Genomic DNA, 17,679 nt, shown 5'->3' with positions numbered 1-17,679 from the left:
GTTATTGCTACACGATAACAATTACACAACTAATATTACTCGATACATATAATTGTGGACATTACACAAGGCAACATACAGTATATCTCATTCATAGCTCATCCAGTCGAAATCTTAACAGGATGAACCCATATTACAGCCAATCAACATTAGGACATAACTAAATCTCCGCTTAGCATGCTAATCGCTACTAATAGCAACGTGCACTCATAATACACTACCTTTAAACATAAACAAATAAGTCACCGATACCCGATCTAGAAATGTCTTCAATATCGGTACCGATACCGATACAAATATCGGATCGGTGCATCCCTAGTTTCAATGTGTACCCTGAACTTGCACCCTCGGACACCGCAGTCATTTTTGGGATTCTCTGTTAACATCAGCACGACTCCACGAGAAATAAGTTGTTTTCACTGCATAATTCACTATCTGCTGGGTCCTTATTGACAGAAATATTTAATATTTTAGTTTTAAAGCACTTCAAAATTCAAGTAATTTCATGTGTATTCGGGCTTCGCTTATTGTAATAGCAGAGGGAGAACGCAATAGGCCCGTGACAGGTAGGATGGCCTATGTAAAAAAAAAAAAAACATCTGTGTCCCCAGCACTTTTTAAACCAAACGTTTCACAGTGACAGTGCAGAACAGCAAGCAATATTTGAGAAAGGTTTGTACATTTTGCATTTCGAAAGTCTAATTTCAGATTATCGGCTATAACCAATCTCTTACTAATAGACTTGGCTCTAATCTATTATGGGTTCCCTGGTTTCGCGGATAATGTCTTTCATTTGTCTCGTTGAAGGGGGAGGGGAATGAAAGAGGAGCGGAGAGAGGGGATTTAACCAACACCAAAACGGGAGAAATCAAGATAGAATGCGAGATGGAGAAAAACGAGTAAGTGGTCAGCATTTTCAATTGGGTATTCACGAGCTATTATTATTTCCATTGCTTTCTTTGTGAATGCATTTGAGCTTCGCTTTTTCCAGCTAATCAATCTAATAGTGTCAATAACCTGTTTATATATGCAACTGTTCGCATGCACAAACTGCGGTGGCATAGTCACAGAAACATTGTTAAACCTAACGTCTGGTGTCTTGCGAACGCCTAGAACAAATGAGATGATGTTTTGGATTTGTTGTGGATCACTGATTTTAAGCTTCGTCAAAAATGTTTCAGACAGGAATGGTCACATGTAAACAGAGATTCATTTAGTTATTATGTTCGAATAAATTAAATAGGGTTAGGCTACGGATCCACGGCGAATTGAATATCCCGCTGGCAAGTAAATATCTTCACCGATGTCAAACTTTCCTTACCATGACGTTCCGTTTTGCTATCATAACAAGCGAAAGATGAACAGTTTTTCAACACTTGAGTTAAAGACTTTACAACCTCATGACTTTGACAGTTTAGCTAGCCTACATTAGAATAGGATATGTTTTAAATAGAAATGCATCAACGTCACTATCACTTTATGTTCGGTCGCGGCCATTGTGAGAAGCAGCCAATGCAGAATCCAATGCATGGCACAAACGTCTGTATCAGTATGGAAAGGTTGGGCCGGAACACCACTAAACTTACTTTAGCGTACAGTAGACCAGCCTATATTTCCTATGCGGACGTATCTTTCATTGCCCTCGCGAGACAAGCGAGGGGTGATGAGGCTATGAGTTACGGCGGAGCGATATCAGTGACAAAGAGATGCAGTTATTGTTGGAGACTGTTGCAGCAATGGAAAATGGCCGTGTAGTAGTTGACAGAAGCATTTAATGCGAATGATTTGCATTCCGTACCACAAACGTTAAGACACCTAGCCCTGCTTGTTTACCATCACCATCGGAATTAAGCCGGGAGAAACATGGAAAGGAAAAGGTGGGAGTGCTCGGCTCTCCCAAAGGGCTGGAAAAGGGAAGAAGTGACCAGAAAGTCGGGTTTGTCTTCGGGAAAAAGCGATGTCTATTACTTTAGGTACTGAGAGAGGAGGACATGGTGCATCATGCCGAAGTACGGGTGCTCCTGCGAAGGGTTGGGGGTATGGTTGTGGTTTAGGATGCATTTGCAAGGGTGACTCAGAGAAAGTTGGGGCGGGGATGAAGCCTTAATGCGGCATCAAAACAACGAGGCCAGCCGCCCACCATGTTAATTGCAAGACAAAGCTAGCCTACAAGACTTTCAAAGTCAATTACAAAGCCGATGTGTTGCCTAAACGATCTAATGACCTGACGACCGTTGAATTACTTGTAACAGAGATTGGAATAGTGTCTGAAATGTCATCAACTTTGCAGATATATCATTAGATTACCATGCTCAGAAAAGATGGTTGTTCTTTTTTTAGCAGAGGTGAGGAAGAGGAGGAGGAACAGAGGCGAGAAAGGGGGGAGGCGGGTCGTTTGTATAGTTTGTGGTACCGTATAATTTTACTTCTTAAACATCATCCTGTAATATGGTGCACGTACGCGAAACTGTTGTTGCTTTCTCACCATCGCCGGTTTCAGTGGCTGGAATTTGCATGGATTACCGGCGGAAAGCACGAATCATGTTTTATGCATTAAATCTGTTTCTTGAAATCTTCATTGCATCACATTAACAGCAAATGCACTAACGGCAAGCTCATATACGTGCTTTTATCAGCTACTCTAATTGGGTGAAGGAATAAGGAGACCCGTCGTACGCTGCTCGCAGGTTCTTTGTGAATCAAGATATTCATTAAAGAGGGGGGTTAGCAAATCCGACTGCTCGCCATCGCAACCCAGGTTATGACGCACGTTGCTAGTTCCGTTTTGTGGACGGCGACAGCTGCATAATTCGAAACAATGTTGCCTTTGTGGGGGTTCGAATTTGACCACACTGGCACGCATTTTATGAATTGGCCCCATTCATACAAATCTGCTCCAATGGCTTGTTGATTACCCCTAAGAAAAGTGAATAGACATTTTGCGTCCTAAACGTGGGCCTGTAACTAAACATTATGGACATCTTGACCTAGAATTTGGAGTTACAGGCCTATTCGAAATTCAGCAAAACTAGAAAGGTCCTGCCAGTTCATTCATTTACCATAACATTACCATAAGTGGCTGTGCTCTCATTATGTGTTAAATGCGTGCTACTGCTCTGCTGACTAACTCTAGTTTTGTGCATGCAGCGTTTTGTATCTGTGAGTTGTTTTACTTGTGGTCTTGGTATCAGTCATGTGTATTGTGCCTGAAAGTGCTCCTGTTTATGTCTTACTGTATTGTCCTTTCACTTCTACAACACCTCACAACATGGTTTGTTAACCTTCACTCCCTCCCAGTCCAACTGGAAAGAAGTTTCGGAGCAAGCCGCAGCTGGCTCGTTACCTCGGAAACTCAATGGATCTCAGCTCCTTTGATTTCCGCACTGGTAAAATGCTCATGAGTAAACTCAACAAGAACCGACAGAGACTTCGATATGATAACAACACTCAAACAAAGGTGTGTGAACAGGTTCAAACTAAAGATCTATCAGGATTGAACATCACAAGGTTTTTTTTCTATTAGCAATTATACGTCAAAAAATGTGATAAATTATACAGGTAATCGATTGGATTTATGCGCTGACAGGACTGTGTTATGTTATAGGGCAAGCCTGATCTCAACACATCACTGCCAGTCAGACAAACAGCCTCCATCTTCAAACAGCCTGTCACCAAGGTTACCAACCATCCCAGCAATAAGGTCAAGACAGATCCTCAGAAGGCTATTGACCAGCCTAGACAGGTAACCCCCATTGCATAGCATTAACTTGCTGTTGCTTCATAAATGTATTCTTGTGTGACTCTATAGAAGTAAGCAAGTTATAACCGGTTAACAGCTATGTTGTTGTATTACAAGTGTGTTTGGCAGTTGATAATATGCATGTCATTTAAGGTAAACGATTCAGTCTTTCAGGTATATCGTTTGCCAGCATAACCCATTTTAAGGCTCCATAGTCATTCATGATGCCCTTACATAAGGCTCGCAGTGAGTCACCAGGCCCTAATTTCATAGGGCAACGAGCTATGCGTTACACTACGACATAAAGATAGTGCAGAAATGTTGCAACATCAAAGCAAGGAGTTGAAATGTTATTATTTGTGTGAAGGCACTCAGGAGGGCAGAGAAGTGGGAAACCTTTGTGGGGCAGGTAAAAAGACATATTTATTTGTGGGTGTGCCGTTAAACTTTTGAGCCAATCATATCGATAAGAATGGTGACATGTGCTGTGATGAAAAACCGCTAGTCAGTTGTTTTGTTCAAGTCCAAAAGACATCAGTGCATGTTATAAAAAATATTTCAATGATTTAAATGTCACGTTGAACTGTTAAAAACCCAGCACTGTTCAACTTGCCAAAGTATAATCATTGCTGTGGTCTTCACATTATTTAACACAAAGGCCCATGGGCCTAATAAACAGGCAAGAAAGCAAGCTGCATAAGCTAGTAGGGAAGTTATTTATGGTTAATAGGGATGGGTAGACACACTTCTTTAAGGGAAAAGGTCCCATTACCACTTATGTGGTGGAAAAAATATCATGCGGTATGCCAAAGGACAAAGACACGAGGATTGTGTCTGAAAAAAGGACATTTCTCGTCTCATCTCTCTGTATTAATTGGGTTGCATTCTAAACCTGCAGTAACATTTTATCCAAAATCTATAGGCATATAAAATGTATTTTACATTTTTAGACAGAGAAATTGAGCCCCTTCTGACTTTTGGCCCATCTTCATTGCTACTGAGAGGCTATTTTAGAATTGTAAATGGGAAAATGTCACCTTGGACAATATTATGATGTAAAATCCCCATAAATATTGCTTTTCTGTCTCAGTTTTTGTTGCGCATTAAGGCCAGATGAACTAAGGCGTGATGAATGATTGCATTCATAGCCACTTGGCTGCATATTTTGTTTTAAATTTAAATGATTGGTCAATTTAGTAACTGATCCTTTTTGTGCTGTCAAACATGTAAACTCTGTAGATATTATATTACATACGCCTGCCAGATGTTGACAGCCAGGATGCAGGTTCGGTTTTGAAGAAGGAAGTGGCAGAATGTCTTCCTCAAAACAACTTCCATGCAATGCCTACCTTTTTGATCATTATCACCAAAAAGAGGCGTTGGTCCACCCGCAGAGGAGCTTAGGGCTGTGCCTATGTTATGAAATTACTAAATGAATGTGCCGAAGGACAACAATGTCACAAAGATTGTCAAATTAGGGCCCACTGAGTCTATTTGATCTGTTCTGCCCTCACCAATGATTACTGTGTTTAACCCATACACTTTTCCAACAGCTTTTCTGGGAGAAGAAGCTTAGTGGGCTCAATGCATTTGACATAGCGGAGGAGCTTGTGAAGACAATGGAGCTGCCCAAAGGCTTGCAAGGTACTGGAGAAAAATTGGGCAATGGCTATTGTCTATTTAAACACAGAGACCAAGGTTCTTGTACAACAATGATGTAATTCTTGTACGTTTGAGGAATTGTGTCATACCAAGAAGACTTGGGATGGGATGACAAAAAGCGTCTGCTTAATGAGCATATGTAATGTAAATGCAGGAGTGGGACCTGGATGCACAGATAAGACACTCCTGTCGGCCATAGCCAGTGCCCTGCACACCAGCACAGCCCCCATCACTGGCCAGCTGTCTGCTGCCGTGGAGAAGAACCCTGGAGTTTGGCTCAACACGTCGCAGCCCCTCTGCAAAGCCTTCATAGTCACAGATGAGGACATCAGGTATGGCCATGCATCACTTCATGCCAGTGCTTGAGCATGGTGTCTGTCATGACTTGCATATGGAGGTGTATTGAACAATTGTCCCGTGCATTTGACTTTAACATAGCTGAGTTGGACAAATTTTGGATGTTGTATTAGGAACTAGAAAATACTGTGCTGGGGTTTAACATCATCCAGGAAAAGGAAGGAAGAATGCATGCAAGCACCCACTGTACTTGTTTATTACAGTTTGAAGGAATTGACCGGTGCCTGTTTCCATAGAAATGCTCCTTTTCAGATCAAGTGAACTGTTAATGATTTGAACAGACTGAAATGCATCTGTCATTTAGTTTGATTGGCAAATGTACTATTTGAATTTGCAGGAAGCAGGAGGAGCTGGTGTACAGCGTAAGGAAGAGGCTGGAGGAGGCGCTGATGGCCGACATGTTGGCCCATGTGGAGGAGGCTGGCAGTGAAGGAGACGCTCTGAAGGAGGACGGAAACGGAGACGACGTCACAGACGCTGTATAGCAGAGGTACAGCAGGAAACACTCTGGGTTTATGGGCCAGTAAAACACATGAATATGTCTCACTGGAATTCTCTGGAAGATGACATCTTCATGGTCCCTCCACAAAACAAATATAAAGCTTTGTTGGAGAATGACCATGGCGATTGAGACAGAAAGTGTTTAAAGTGTTCAATGAAGATTTGTCAATGATAGTCATTGTACAATGACACTTGGGAAAGAAACAGGATTTCCCTGGACTGTTATGTGTTTATACGGTTATTGGTATATACAGTGGCATTCAAAAGTTTGGGCACAACTTGTCAACATTTCTGTTACATTAATTAAGCTAAGCGTGTTAAAGATGAATTGATCTCCAACAGGCTTAAAGCTCAAGATGAAGCATTCTTTTGATGAAACATTTTAATTCCCATGATGATTGTAAACAAGTCATAGCCATAACGAGCCAACTCAGGTCTGAGACGTTGGTAAAAGTTATCTGAGAGCTCAAATCTCTTGGGGTGCCAAAAAGTTAAAATAATAATTTACTAATCTTCCATAAAATGTATAAAAAAAAAAAAAAAAAGTTTCATCTTGAACTTTATGCCTGTTGGAGACCAGTTGATCTTCTACTCACTTAACTATTCGCAGTGACATACATTTTGACCAGGAGTGCCCAAACCTTTGCATGCCACTGTACGTGCAGTTATTGCATGACTGTTTTTGTCTTTGTTTTTTAAGTGATATGTCTTTGAGTGGCCATTAATTCACATTCATTGTCTTTACAGGGTATATGAACAGTTTGGTCGTGGGTTCCAGTACTCATTCGTAGGACCATAACCAGATTCCCACCACCTCCAACAGTCCCAACCATCACCTCTCACCTGCTACCACTGAAAAGTACAGAAAGCCTCCCATCACATGTGTACACGGAGTCCCCTAACTCCATGGATGGCAGCTGGTTCAGCTCTGAATCTTCGATTAGTGTATTTGTAATCTTTGCCCTGAACAAAACAAACTGTTTCAACAATGGCTTGTTAGAGGAAAACTACACTATACGGTCAGCTAAATACAATATTCCTATTCAAGACTCACGAAGATTGAATCCTGTCAGTAGGCATTCATTTTGTGACAATCATGTCAATGCCGTATCACTTTGTAAAAATTGACCTGAGCGATATTGCAGCATTGTTTGCTCAACGAATGATGCACAAGTGTTACTGTGGTAAGAAGATGTGTTGTTGGGTCTCGGAAATGGTATTATGGGATGGACCGATTTGTTTTCTGATGCTGTTTCTCAGAGCACTAAAAGTGACTTGAGAGGGAACAAGGTTATGTGACACCTGCACTCTAAATTTCATAGATTGTTTGAATTGTGACTTTTGAAGTGTTTTTGCTTTTGTTGTCGTTGTTTATTTGTCTGTTGTTTTTAGAGAGCATTAAGATTTTGTAATGTGAACAGTGTCCTTCATCTTTCTCCTGATGATGATGATGGTGATGACCAAAGAGGGGCCATGAAATTTCACTCATCCTACACTGCCCCTTAGGTCATGTGAACTTTGACCTCTCTCAGTTTGACAATAGCTTGGTCAGAAGATTGAGCTGGTTATCCTGGGATATGTTACACAGTTTTTTCTCTCTTTTGAACAGCTCTTGTCTGTGAAGTACTGTTAAGATTTCCATTGCCCCTCAACAAGTACACCCATATTAATGACAGAATTAAATGGGTTTGTTTTTCTACCCTTTCTTGAGAAATATGAGTAAACTTGACATTTAGTGCCATCTTTGTTCTCTTCTAGAAAATGATTTGAAATGTCAATGGTGCTGCCTCCTTTCCACCCTCCCACAGATGAGTGATGAATCCTCTTGCGAGTGAGGACGTTCATAGCATCAGGGGTTGCCTGCAGCCTCACTCTTCTAGAACACCCTTTGGTTTCTTACAATATGAAAGGGTTACTGTTTTTACTTTAACAGACTGACTGTTGAATTAAATACATGGTTTACAGATTAAAATTCAGCTCTATGTGAAATTGTGGATTGTTGAGTTATTTCTGTGTGATGATGGTGATGTGTTTTTCACGTCCATATGTTTGCTCTTCATTAACACTCACAGTCACTGACAAATGATCAATGAGAGTTTAGTCATTTGATTGCTGTTTTGGCCGCCTAGACTTAAGTGTTTCGATGACGATGGCATATCTAAAACCTGTAAATAGCATGTCCTTTGGCTGCTCATTACCTGGCGTTTGGAGATGTTAGAAGAGGCAAACACACTGATAATATATATCATTACTTACTTCATTATACTATTCTCTTTTGTGGGTTCTGAGGTGACAGTAGAAACTTCTTTCAAGTATTTAATGTTTGGTGATGGTGATCTAAGGAACAACTATTTAGGTGTTTTTACTGGTAAAGAAGTCACGTTAGGAGAGGGTGTATATTTCATGTCATTTAATTTAATTTAGTATTTCATTCAGAATACACACAATCTGTCATTTTGCCAAAAAAAATTATACAGAGTATAAATGTAGCAAAATTCAAATAAATATATTGATGTTTTTGCTTTATTGAACCATCATGCTAATTCAAGTTCCTTGAACAGCTTCACTGTTTTTGAGAGTGTAGCACTATGAACAACTACTATGAGGCCATCTAGTGGCATAGAGTCCACCAGCTGAAGGAAGTCAGTCCCATGTCTTCTGGAGATTAACAGTTAACTAGCCATGCAGAGGTAAGTGTTTCATCCTTCATGGAGCAAAGTGCATAGACACAGTCATTCTCACTGAGCAGGCAACAGGGAAAGTGGACAACACCATCCTCTGAGAGGATCCTCCTGTTCATGTTTGGATTTAGTGATCCTCAAAGGCCTCAATCATCTTGAATCTGCCCAATCAACCTTGCTGGCATGGCAACGACTGAGTTATACACCAAGGTAAAGTGCTTCTTGATGCAAATATCTTCTGCTAACTTGATAAATACGGACAATGAAAACAATTTGTCTATCAGTGTCAGCTTTTGTTCGGGTGTTGTAATATGATTTAGTCTTTTACCAACACCTGCACTGATAAAACTAATTTAATACAATAAGTGGACAAACGTTAGTAATGTTACGGTTCCTGCATAGGGAAGGAATGGGATGGAGGGACAACCAGTGTTAATTTTTAACATGGCAGCTCAGGTTTTCTGCTGATGCTAGAACATAGCTGTGGTTGGGTTGGGCCAGAGAGGGCACGGGAGCAGTGTGCACAGAAACAGCTGATGATACATATGTGGGGTTCTCAATGACATATCTCAAGTCAGCCATTTGGGAGTGATGCAGAAAAATGTATTCATGTTTCTGCAGTATTAGTGAGTGGATTTGCAGTGTGTAAAGACATAAGTTTAGAGAGCCACTTATGGTGACCTTACTGTCTAAGGGTAGACAGTGTTTGTCATACAGTCCCTTTTCTCTGAGCAGCTCTCATTTGAAACCTAATGAAAAAATGAGTTTTTATGTCGTTTTTGCTCATGAAAATTTTAATTTGCTCTCATTCATTGAGCAAGACATGATTCCCATTTCTTTGCAGTCCATTATATCTTGTTGTGTGTCTTTGTGTGTGTGCCTCTGTGCCACCAGGGTGCCTGTGTGTGGGTGCCAGACCCTGACAGTGTGTGGGTGTCCGCTCGGCTCCTGCGGGACCTCAGCCCAGGGGACGACCATCTCCAGTTGCAGCTCAGCGATGGCAGGGTGAGACATGCTCTCTCATCACATGTCTAACACTGCCACTGATAACAGCAGACTGCTGACAGCTACTGTGTGCCCAGCATGTGTCATCCATTCAAAGTCTGACAAACGTCCACCCCCTCCACAGTTTCTTAAAATCTTATTCCCTTTCAGGTATTTGAGCCCATCATTGGTACATAATGTCTTTGTAGCATTAAATTCAGAATGGATATCTTAGGCAGGGCAGCATTAAGCCTTAGTGACAATATGGTCTGAATCACAAGTCTATCTGAAAATACACAATAATGGAGGGACATGTACACCCCACTGAATAAAAGAGACTACAGACAGACTCATTCACCAAATGAGCAAATGTCCCTCCTGAAGAGCTAGTTGTGCTTCCTCTTCCCTCCTGCACTCCAGGAGCTGTCCTACCCAGTCACAGCCACGACTGAGCTCCCGCTGCTCGGTAACCCAGACATCCTGGAGGGGGGGAATGACCTCACGGCCCTCAGTTTCCTGCATGAGCCTGCTGTCCTGCACAACCTCCGGGTCCGCTTCCTAGACTACAGCAGCATCTACACCTACTGTGGTATGCCATAATGCGCTCTGACGTAATGTTTGTAATTCAGTAGCGAAAGAAATAATGTCTTTATATTTATGACCTTGTAACATCTTGTTTTTACTGGGTGTAAAGTTCAGTGAGTCATGACTCCTAGGAAGGTTAATTTGGTGTTAGGTGCAGTGCTGAGTAAAAATTAACTTCACAACAAATCTCACACATTCTTCATATATGACTTCCACATTTAACATGTGTAAAAACAGAATATAACATTCAGGGTGGATAAGACGTGGTGATGTAACATAGTTTTAGACAAATTACACAAAAATGAATTGAAATGCCTTGTTATCTTACAGTATTGATCTGTGTGTTGCTGCTACTGTGTAATATTGATATACAGCACCTGATAGTACCTGGCCTGGCTTATTTTCAGGAATTGTATTGGTGGCCATAAACCCATATGAACAGTTACCCATATACGGGGAGGAGGTGATAGACGCCTATAGTGGGCAGGACATGGCAGACATGGAGCCCCATATATTCTCTGTGGCTGAGGAGGCCTACCGCACCATGACCAGGTATTGTGGCAATAGCAACCAAGAAACAGAAGGGTTACTCACCCTCCTGAGGAGCATAGCCCAGTCTGCTGTTTAAAGTATAAGTACCGTCTGAAACATCACATCTCAGCAATATATCTGGAGATTCTCAGCCATCTAGGGTATGAAATGCATTTGTAATGAATGGTTCCGTAAGTATTATAATCCTTTGGGTGTTGGTTTTGTCGTTAAATTAATTTGTCAGTGTGGGTAATCATCTATTATTTTAGGGAGGAAAAGAATCAGTCCATTATCATAAGTGGCGAGTCTGGCGCGGGGAAAACAGTCTCTGCCAAGTTCACCATGCGCTACTTTGCTGTGGTGGGGGGTGCCTCTCAGCAGACCAGCGTAGAGGAAAGAGTCCTGGCATCCAACCCCATTATGGAGGTACATTAATCCAAATACAGGGTTCTTCATACTGAAATAATAATGATTATCTTGATATTTTTGTGATTTAACTTTTCCCACTTACAATTTTTACTGTATGAAAGGTGATATTATATAGGTCAAATTCATGATATTATTAGTATGTAAGTATGAAGATGCTGCTCCGCCAAGGGCTCCAACATAGTGAATGAAAATGGTCTTGTTTCATGATTATGCTATTTCATAATGGGCAGGCTATCGGCAATGCCAAAACAACACGGAATGACAACAGCAGCCGGTTTGGGAAGTACATAGAGATTGGATTTGGACGCAAGGGTGACATCATCGGAGCAAACATGAGGACGTATTTATTGGAGAAATCTCGAGTTGTTTTCCAGGTACCCAGCATCAGACTGATGTGATTTCTGATATAAAATACATATTATTCAGTATATAGTGGCTTGAATGATTATCTTATGCATTCAGGCTCCTATGGAGAGAAACTACCACATCTTCTACCAGCTGTGTGCCTCCAAAGACCTGCCTGAGATGAAAGCACTCAAACTGGGTAAGACAACCAACAGCCACATTAAAGAAAGATACATGTCTTATTCCATATCGTGGCACCATCCAAATAACAATTTATGTTTCATGGAGAACAACAATAACTATATCTATCTACCTATTGCCCTGTCTCTCTGTGGGCCCAAGCGATCAGATCACTGTGAGTTATGAGTTTGATTTGCCATTGAGTGATACTTCTCTGTCCACAGAGGCAGCTGAGTACTTCAGATATACCAACCAAGGGGAAGAGACCCAGATCCCCGGCACAGATGATGTTGTTGAACTAGAGCGCACCCGTAATGCCTTCACCATACTGGGTAAACAATCCATATCCTACCGTGTGCGTCAGGAACTTCCGCTGCTGTGTACCCGATATGCACCATGTCATGCTTTAATGTGCTTTTTGGCCCAACAGGTGTGCAGTCTGACCAGCAAATGGAATTGTTCCGGATACTAGCAGCCGTCTTGCACCTCGGAAACATCAACATTCAGGCCAGTGGCAGAGGAGGAGACCGAAGCTACATTGATGTATGGCTTTCCCTCACAGACACTGAAAAATATAGACCTCTCAATGCCCCTTTCATCACAATAAACTTCCCAATAAACCGATAGTATGTTGGTTACTCTTAAAGCGCATTACGTTGTACTTCGTTTTATAGTAGCATTACGAATAACATCTCTACTGCTCTCTGATCTGCCGCACACCATTCTCTCAATTCAATTCAGTTCAATACAGTTAAATTCAATTCAATTCAATTCAATTCAATTCAATTCAATTCAATTCAATTCAATTCAATTCAATTCAATTCGGTTCGGTTCGGTTCAGTTCGGTTTCGGTTCAGCTCAGTTCAGTTCAGTTCAGTTCAGTTCTATTCATTTCATTTCATTTCATTTCAATTCAATTCAATTCAGTTCAGTTTAAATTATTTTATTTACATAGCACCAATATGAATTGAAATTGAAATACACAGCCCAAAGCCTGAACCCCCTAGAGCAGTGGTCCCCAACCACCGGGCCGCGGCCCGGTACCGGTCCGTGAGGTATTTGTTACCGGGCCGCACAGAAAGAATAAATAATTTATATAATTTCCGTTGTATTAATTATTGGAGTCTGAAAGGTGTTTTATTTTGAAAAACTACCGGATTTTCCCGGACGTAACATTCGCCTGTGCCTCTTGTCACGTCAAGACGTTTGTCTCGTTCACGTGATATGTCACTCAAAAAAAAAAGCCCGCATACTAGCGAAAATTAGTAATAAAACAAACATCTTTGGAAAGCTTCTTTGCAAAGGTGAAACGGTCAATTAAGGAGCCAGAAGAGGAGCCTAGAACCTCAAAAAAAGAAAGCTTCTTTTAAAAGACAATACCAGGACTCATAGGCTACTTTAAAATACGGGTTTATTGCAACAGGTGATTCTCAAGCACCAAGTCCGCTCTGTTTAATATGTGGCGACAAGCTAACAAACGAGCCAATGAAGCCTTCAAAACTGCTTCGGCACATGGAGACCAAGCACTGATTCAGAGTTATGGTGAGTTGTATTTTTCATGCACTTAACGTTCGTAATACCTAACGTTAATGTTAGCTGTTGTGTATATGAGCAGACCGGGCTTCATTGTATCAAACTCGCGCTTGCCTCACATCAATATGAATGGATGACGTGACTAATAAGTGGTGTAAAATGACACCTTGAAGCCGGTCCGTGAAAAAATTCCCTACATTAAACCGGTCCGTGGTGCAAAAAAGGTTGGGGACCCCTGCCCTAGAGCAAACACTTAAGGCGACGGTGGCAAGGAAAAACTCTCTTTTACCAAGAATAAACCTTGAGCAGAACCTAGCTCATATGTCTGAGTGTGTGTGTGTGTGTGTGTGTGTGTGTGCCACTCGCTGGCTCCCATGTGTGTCTCGGCAGACGGACGACCGCTCGCTGAGGCTGTTTGCCAAGCTGCTGGGAGTAGAGGGAGCGCAGATGGCCCACTGGCTGTGCCACCGGCGGCTGGCGGTGGGCGGCGAGATGCTGGTGAAGCCTATGCCGGGCCAGCAGGCTGTGGGGGCGCGGGACGCTCTGGCCAAGCACATCTACGGCCAGCTCTTCAGCTGGACCGTGCAGAGGCTCAACGCAGGCCTGCGCGCACAGAGGGAGCAGCCTAAGTCCTTCATTGGAGTCCTGGACATCTACGGGTGGGTACCATAGCATGATCTATGAGTGGGTAACATAGCATGATCTATGAGTGGGTAACATAGCATGATCTATGAGTGGGTTACAATATATTAGCTATCCCCTTTTTTTTCTCCCACAGATTTGAAACATTTGACAGGAACAGCTTTGAACAGTTCTGCATTAATTACGCCAATGAGAAACTGCAGCAGCAGTTTAACAGAGTAAGTGCATCTGCTAGCTGCCTGTGGCCTGTATGTAGTATGTGTGTGCACTCAGTGCATCTGCTGACCTTTCTCTCCTCCCCTCCTCGACCCTCCAGCATGTGTTCCACCTGGAGCAGGAGGAGTATGTGAGAGAGGAGCTGCCCTGGAACCGCATCGAGTTCAGCGACAACCAGCCCTGTATCGACCTGATCGAGGGCTCGCTAGGCCTGCTGGACCTGCTGGATGAAGAGTGCAGGGTGAGGAGGGAGCTTAAGGGGTAGTTTGAAGGATAGAGGTTGGGCTGCAGGTTTTACCTGAATGTTAAAAGGATGAGAGCCCTGATCTGTCAGACTATGCTTTAGCCCAGGTGTTGCAATGCAGTAAAATTCTAGGGAAAGGCAAATGCAGGTTAGGAGAATGATGAAGCTCTTTTCACTTTGCCTTTTCATATTTAATGAAAGCTGTGTCCTTTTTTCACTCACAGATTTATTTATTTTTTATTTGGTGTTCCTCACTAAAGTTGAGATGAAAGCACGTTCTTTTGTCAGAGAGAGTCCTTCCCAGATCCTTCTCCACAGCTCCAGCTTGTCACTTTCAAAGCTGTCACCTTCACTCACTTGACAGACATGTTTGTCTTGTTTGTTAGCGCAGTTGTGTTGCTAGTGAAAGAGCCAGGGGTTTAGTGTCTACTGCTGTGTTTCAGATGCCTAAGGGCTCAAATGAAAGCTGGGCGAGGAAGCTGTATGACCAGCACACCACCCGAAGTGCTCACTTCCGCAAGCCCCGCATGTCAAACACGGCCTTCATCATTCTGCACTTTGCTGACACGGTGAGCTCCCGTGTAAACACAAGGGCATGCAAGTCCACAAGCCAGAAAAAAATGAAAACACATTGGCCAATTATGGGGCCTAGTTTGAAGTGTTCTTTGGTCAAATAAAGAATGAGATATAGAGAGATTAAATTAGATATTTTTTAGTTTTCTGTCAACTTGCCATTGTTTCCGTGTGTTTACCAGGTTCAGTATGAATGTGATGGGTTTTTAGACAAGAACCGTGACACAGTATTTGAAGAGCCCATCAATATCATGAGAGCAAGTCAGGTATACTTCTTAACAAAACCTTCATCTGCACCTGTTATATATAAAAACACACAATACGGAAATAATGCCATTTCAGTATCTCCCAACCTTACATGTTTTTCGTCTCTTCCTCTCCGAATCTTCAGTCAGAGCTTGTTGCTGAGTTGTTCCAGCAGGACTCAGCAGGGGGCGCTGTGAAGCTGTCGGTGCCCAATGGGGGCCTGCGCTCTGGCAAGAGAACTCATAGGGAACACAAGCTGACAGTGGGATTTCAGGTGACTCCTGCGCTCGAGAGCAATAGATGACTTCATCCTCAGTGACTCATCCTCAGTGCTGTCGTCTATTTAGGTCAAAATAAACTTTGATGTTTAGCTCGCACTAAGTGAAGAATGCATTGTTTGCATTGCTCCAACAGTTTCGTCAGTCTCTCCAGCTTCTGATGGACACTCTGAACAGCACCACCCCTCACTATGTCCGCTGTATAAAACCCAATGACGTCAAACAGCCATTTGTGTGAGTTGAACCTGTCAGTCTATGCCTTCGGGACTATGACAGTTGTAATGGACATTTATGATTTATCTTCTAAAGCGGTGGTTATACATGAACACATTAAATGGGGAAAGGCCTGTGATTATAGCTATATAGCTCATAGCTTTCTCCTAGTAGCAAGAGTAAGAGAGCAGGAAGGGGAATGTATAAATATGGGCTTTATTACAACTAAGTCTTACCCGAATGATGAAATTAAACTGTCTCCCCCGATCAGCTTTGACCCCAAGAGGGCGGTCCAACAGCTGCGAGCGTGTGGAGTTCTGGAGACCATACGGATCAGTGCCGCAGGATACCCATCAAGGTGACAGAGTTGGAGAATTGATCTTAAGCACATACTTTGTAATTCATGATAAATACTCTAGATACGTAATTCTGATTTATCACTCCATTAATCAGTCATTAACAGCAGACGTGTTCAAAATTTACTGAAAGAGAGGCTCAAAGTAAAGGTCTAAATTGATACCTTTTGTGGGATACTTTACATACATAACTTAGCTCAAGGCAGCAGGTGATGCAGGTAGTACATGCAGTGAACTCTAAATGGGGTGAGTTAATTAGAGAACCTCTTCTCCGTGTCTACCAGATGGACCTATGAGGAGTTCTTCAGCCGGTACCGGGTGCTGCTGAGGGGTTCTCTGAGCCCTGGGGAGGTCCGAGGCAGCTGTCAGCGGGCCCTGTCACAGCTCATCCCAGACCCCGAGCAGTACTGCTGTGGCAGGACCAAGGTGTTCTTCCGGGCGGGTCAGGTGGCGGTGCTGGAGAAGCTGCGGGCCGTGAGGCTGCACGCAGCCGGGGTGATCATCCAGAGCTGGGTGCGGGGCTGGCTGGGACGCCAGCGCTTCCTACGCCTCCGCTGGGCCACTCTCACCCTGCAGAGATACGCCCGCGGAGGCCTGGCCAGGCGGTAAGAGAGGGCAGGGAGCGAGATAGTGAGGCAGGCTGCTGGTGACCCTCACTGCATGATTTTCACTATGCTTTGCTTATTAGGTATGCTTTAAAAGTATTTTAAGAAAGACTAAGTACAGCAATCTTCAAGTAAGATTCGAACGTCTGATGTTTTCTCATCCAGTAAAACTCAAGTCACGAGTAGCAATTACAGTAACCATAGTTTTCAGACACAAGACAAGACAAGACACAAGATTTGATCTCGTATTCAGCCCCATTAAACTCAATTAAGTTGCATTTGTTGTTAAGGGCAGGCATCTCCTAAATGACCACATGTAAATGTGTCTCATATTCTGATACTGGCACGATGATTGTTCACCTTTGCTGTCGTTGGTGTCCTGCAGGTTGGCTCAAACTCTCCGTTACACGCGAGCGGCGTTGGTCATTCAGAAGACGTACCGTATGGTGATGGTGCGACAGCTTTATCTGATGATACGAGAGGCCACCATCACCATCCAAGCTTACACCAGGGGCACGCTGGTGCGCAAGAACTACAGAAAGGTATGGTGTCCCCTCAGGGAAGATCTAGACCACAAAATGAGTTCTAAGTTTTTTCATCAACCAGATAGCTTCATAGAAATAGTGGCATGCAGTACCTCATATTCTGAATGAATTAATAATAACATATTTTATACTTCACTGCAGCATACTGAACACTATCACCATCATCGCAGCATACTGTACGCTATCATTATGATGCACATTAAATTGGAATTGCAGTGTTCTGTCATAAGCTTG

The 17,679-nt window shown here is 42.7% G+C and overlaps 2 protein-coding genes across 5 annotated transcripts in view; both read left to right on the top strand.

Moving 5' to 3' along the window:
* The first annotated feature begins 811 nt into the window (after positions 1–811).
* On the top strand, positions 812–8,230 carry mbd3b (methyl-CpG binding domain protein 3b). 4 transcript variants are annotated; one of them, XM_080832105.1, is made up of 9 exons: positions 1,722–1,973; positions 2,341–2,409; positions 3,298–3,457; positions 3,605–3,742; positions 4,107–4,148; positions 5,293–5,383; positions 5,556–5,733; positions 6,096–6,248; positions 7,007–8,230. In XM_080832105.1, exons 1-8 carry the CDS (start codon positions 1,864–1,866, stop codon positions 6,241–6,243), a joined length of 936 nt encoding a protein of 311 aa, XP_080688231.1. In that variant the 5' UTR covers positions 1,722–1,863; the 3' UTR covers positions 6,244–6,248; positions 7,007–8,230. The 4 variants fall into 4 exon arrangements, with proteins under 4 accessions (XP_080688233.1, XP_080688234.1, XP_080688231.1 ...); XM_080832107.1 differs by lacking the exons at positions 1,722–1,973; positions 2,341–2,409 and adding an exon at positions 812–899; XM_080832106.1 differs by lacking the exon at positions 4,107–4,148.
* An 893-nt stretch (positions 8,231–9,123) lies between these two features.
* Positions 9,124–17,679, top strand: part of LOC308382749 (unconventional myosin-Va) — a gene marked incomplete at both ends in the record, with an annotated part of 20,649 nt that continues 12,093 nt past the window's right edge. The window contains 19 exons of the mRNA XM_080860277.1: positions 9,124–9,150; positions 9,835–9,945; positions 10,345–10,513; positions 10,917–11,061; positions 11,310–11,466; positions 11,700–11,843; positions 11,932–12,013; positions 12,219–12,326; positions 12,425–12,537; positions 13,918–14,186; positions 14,306–14,387; positions 14,486–14,626; positions 15,073–15,198; positions 15,385–15,468; positions 15,594–15,722; positions 15,863–15,960; positions 16,211–16,297; positions 16,580–16,900; positions 17,286–17,442. Of these exons, the coding sequence (XP_080716403.1) occupies positions 9,124–9,150; positions 9,835–9,945; positions 10,345–10,513; positions 10,917–11,061; positions 11,310–11,466; positions 11,700–11,843; positions 11,932–12,013; positions 12,219–12,326; positions 12,425–12,537; positions 13,918–14,186; positions 14,306–14,387; positions 14,486–14,626; positions 15,073–15,198; positions 15,385–15,468; positions 15,594–15,722; positions 15,863–15,960; positions 16,211–16,297; positions 16,580–16,900; positions 17,286–17,442 (2,550 nt within the window). The remainder of the gene's footprint in view (positions 9,151–9,834; positions 9,946–10,344; positions 10,514–10,916; positions 11,062–11,309; positions 11,467–11,699; positions 11,844–11,931; positions 12,014–12,218; positions 12,327–12,424; positions 12,538–13,917; positions 14,187–14,305; positions 14,388–14,485; positions 14,627–15,072; positions 15,199–15,384; positions 15,469–15,593; positions 15,723–15,862; positions 15,961–16,210; positions 16,298–16,579; positions 16,901–17,285; positions 17,443–17,679) is intronic.

The sequence above is a fragment of the Sprattus sprattus genome, assembly GCF_963457725.1.
Source record: "Sprattus sprattus genome assembly, chromosome: 2".
NCBI classification, from domain to species: Eukaryota; Metazoa; Chordata; class Actinopteri; order Clupeiformes; family Clupeidae; genus Sprattus; species Sprattus sprattus.
This window is presented reverse-complemented; position numbering and strand designations above follow the sequence as displayed.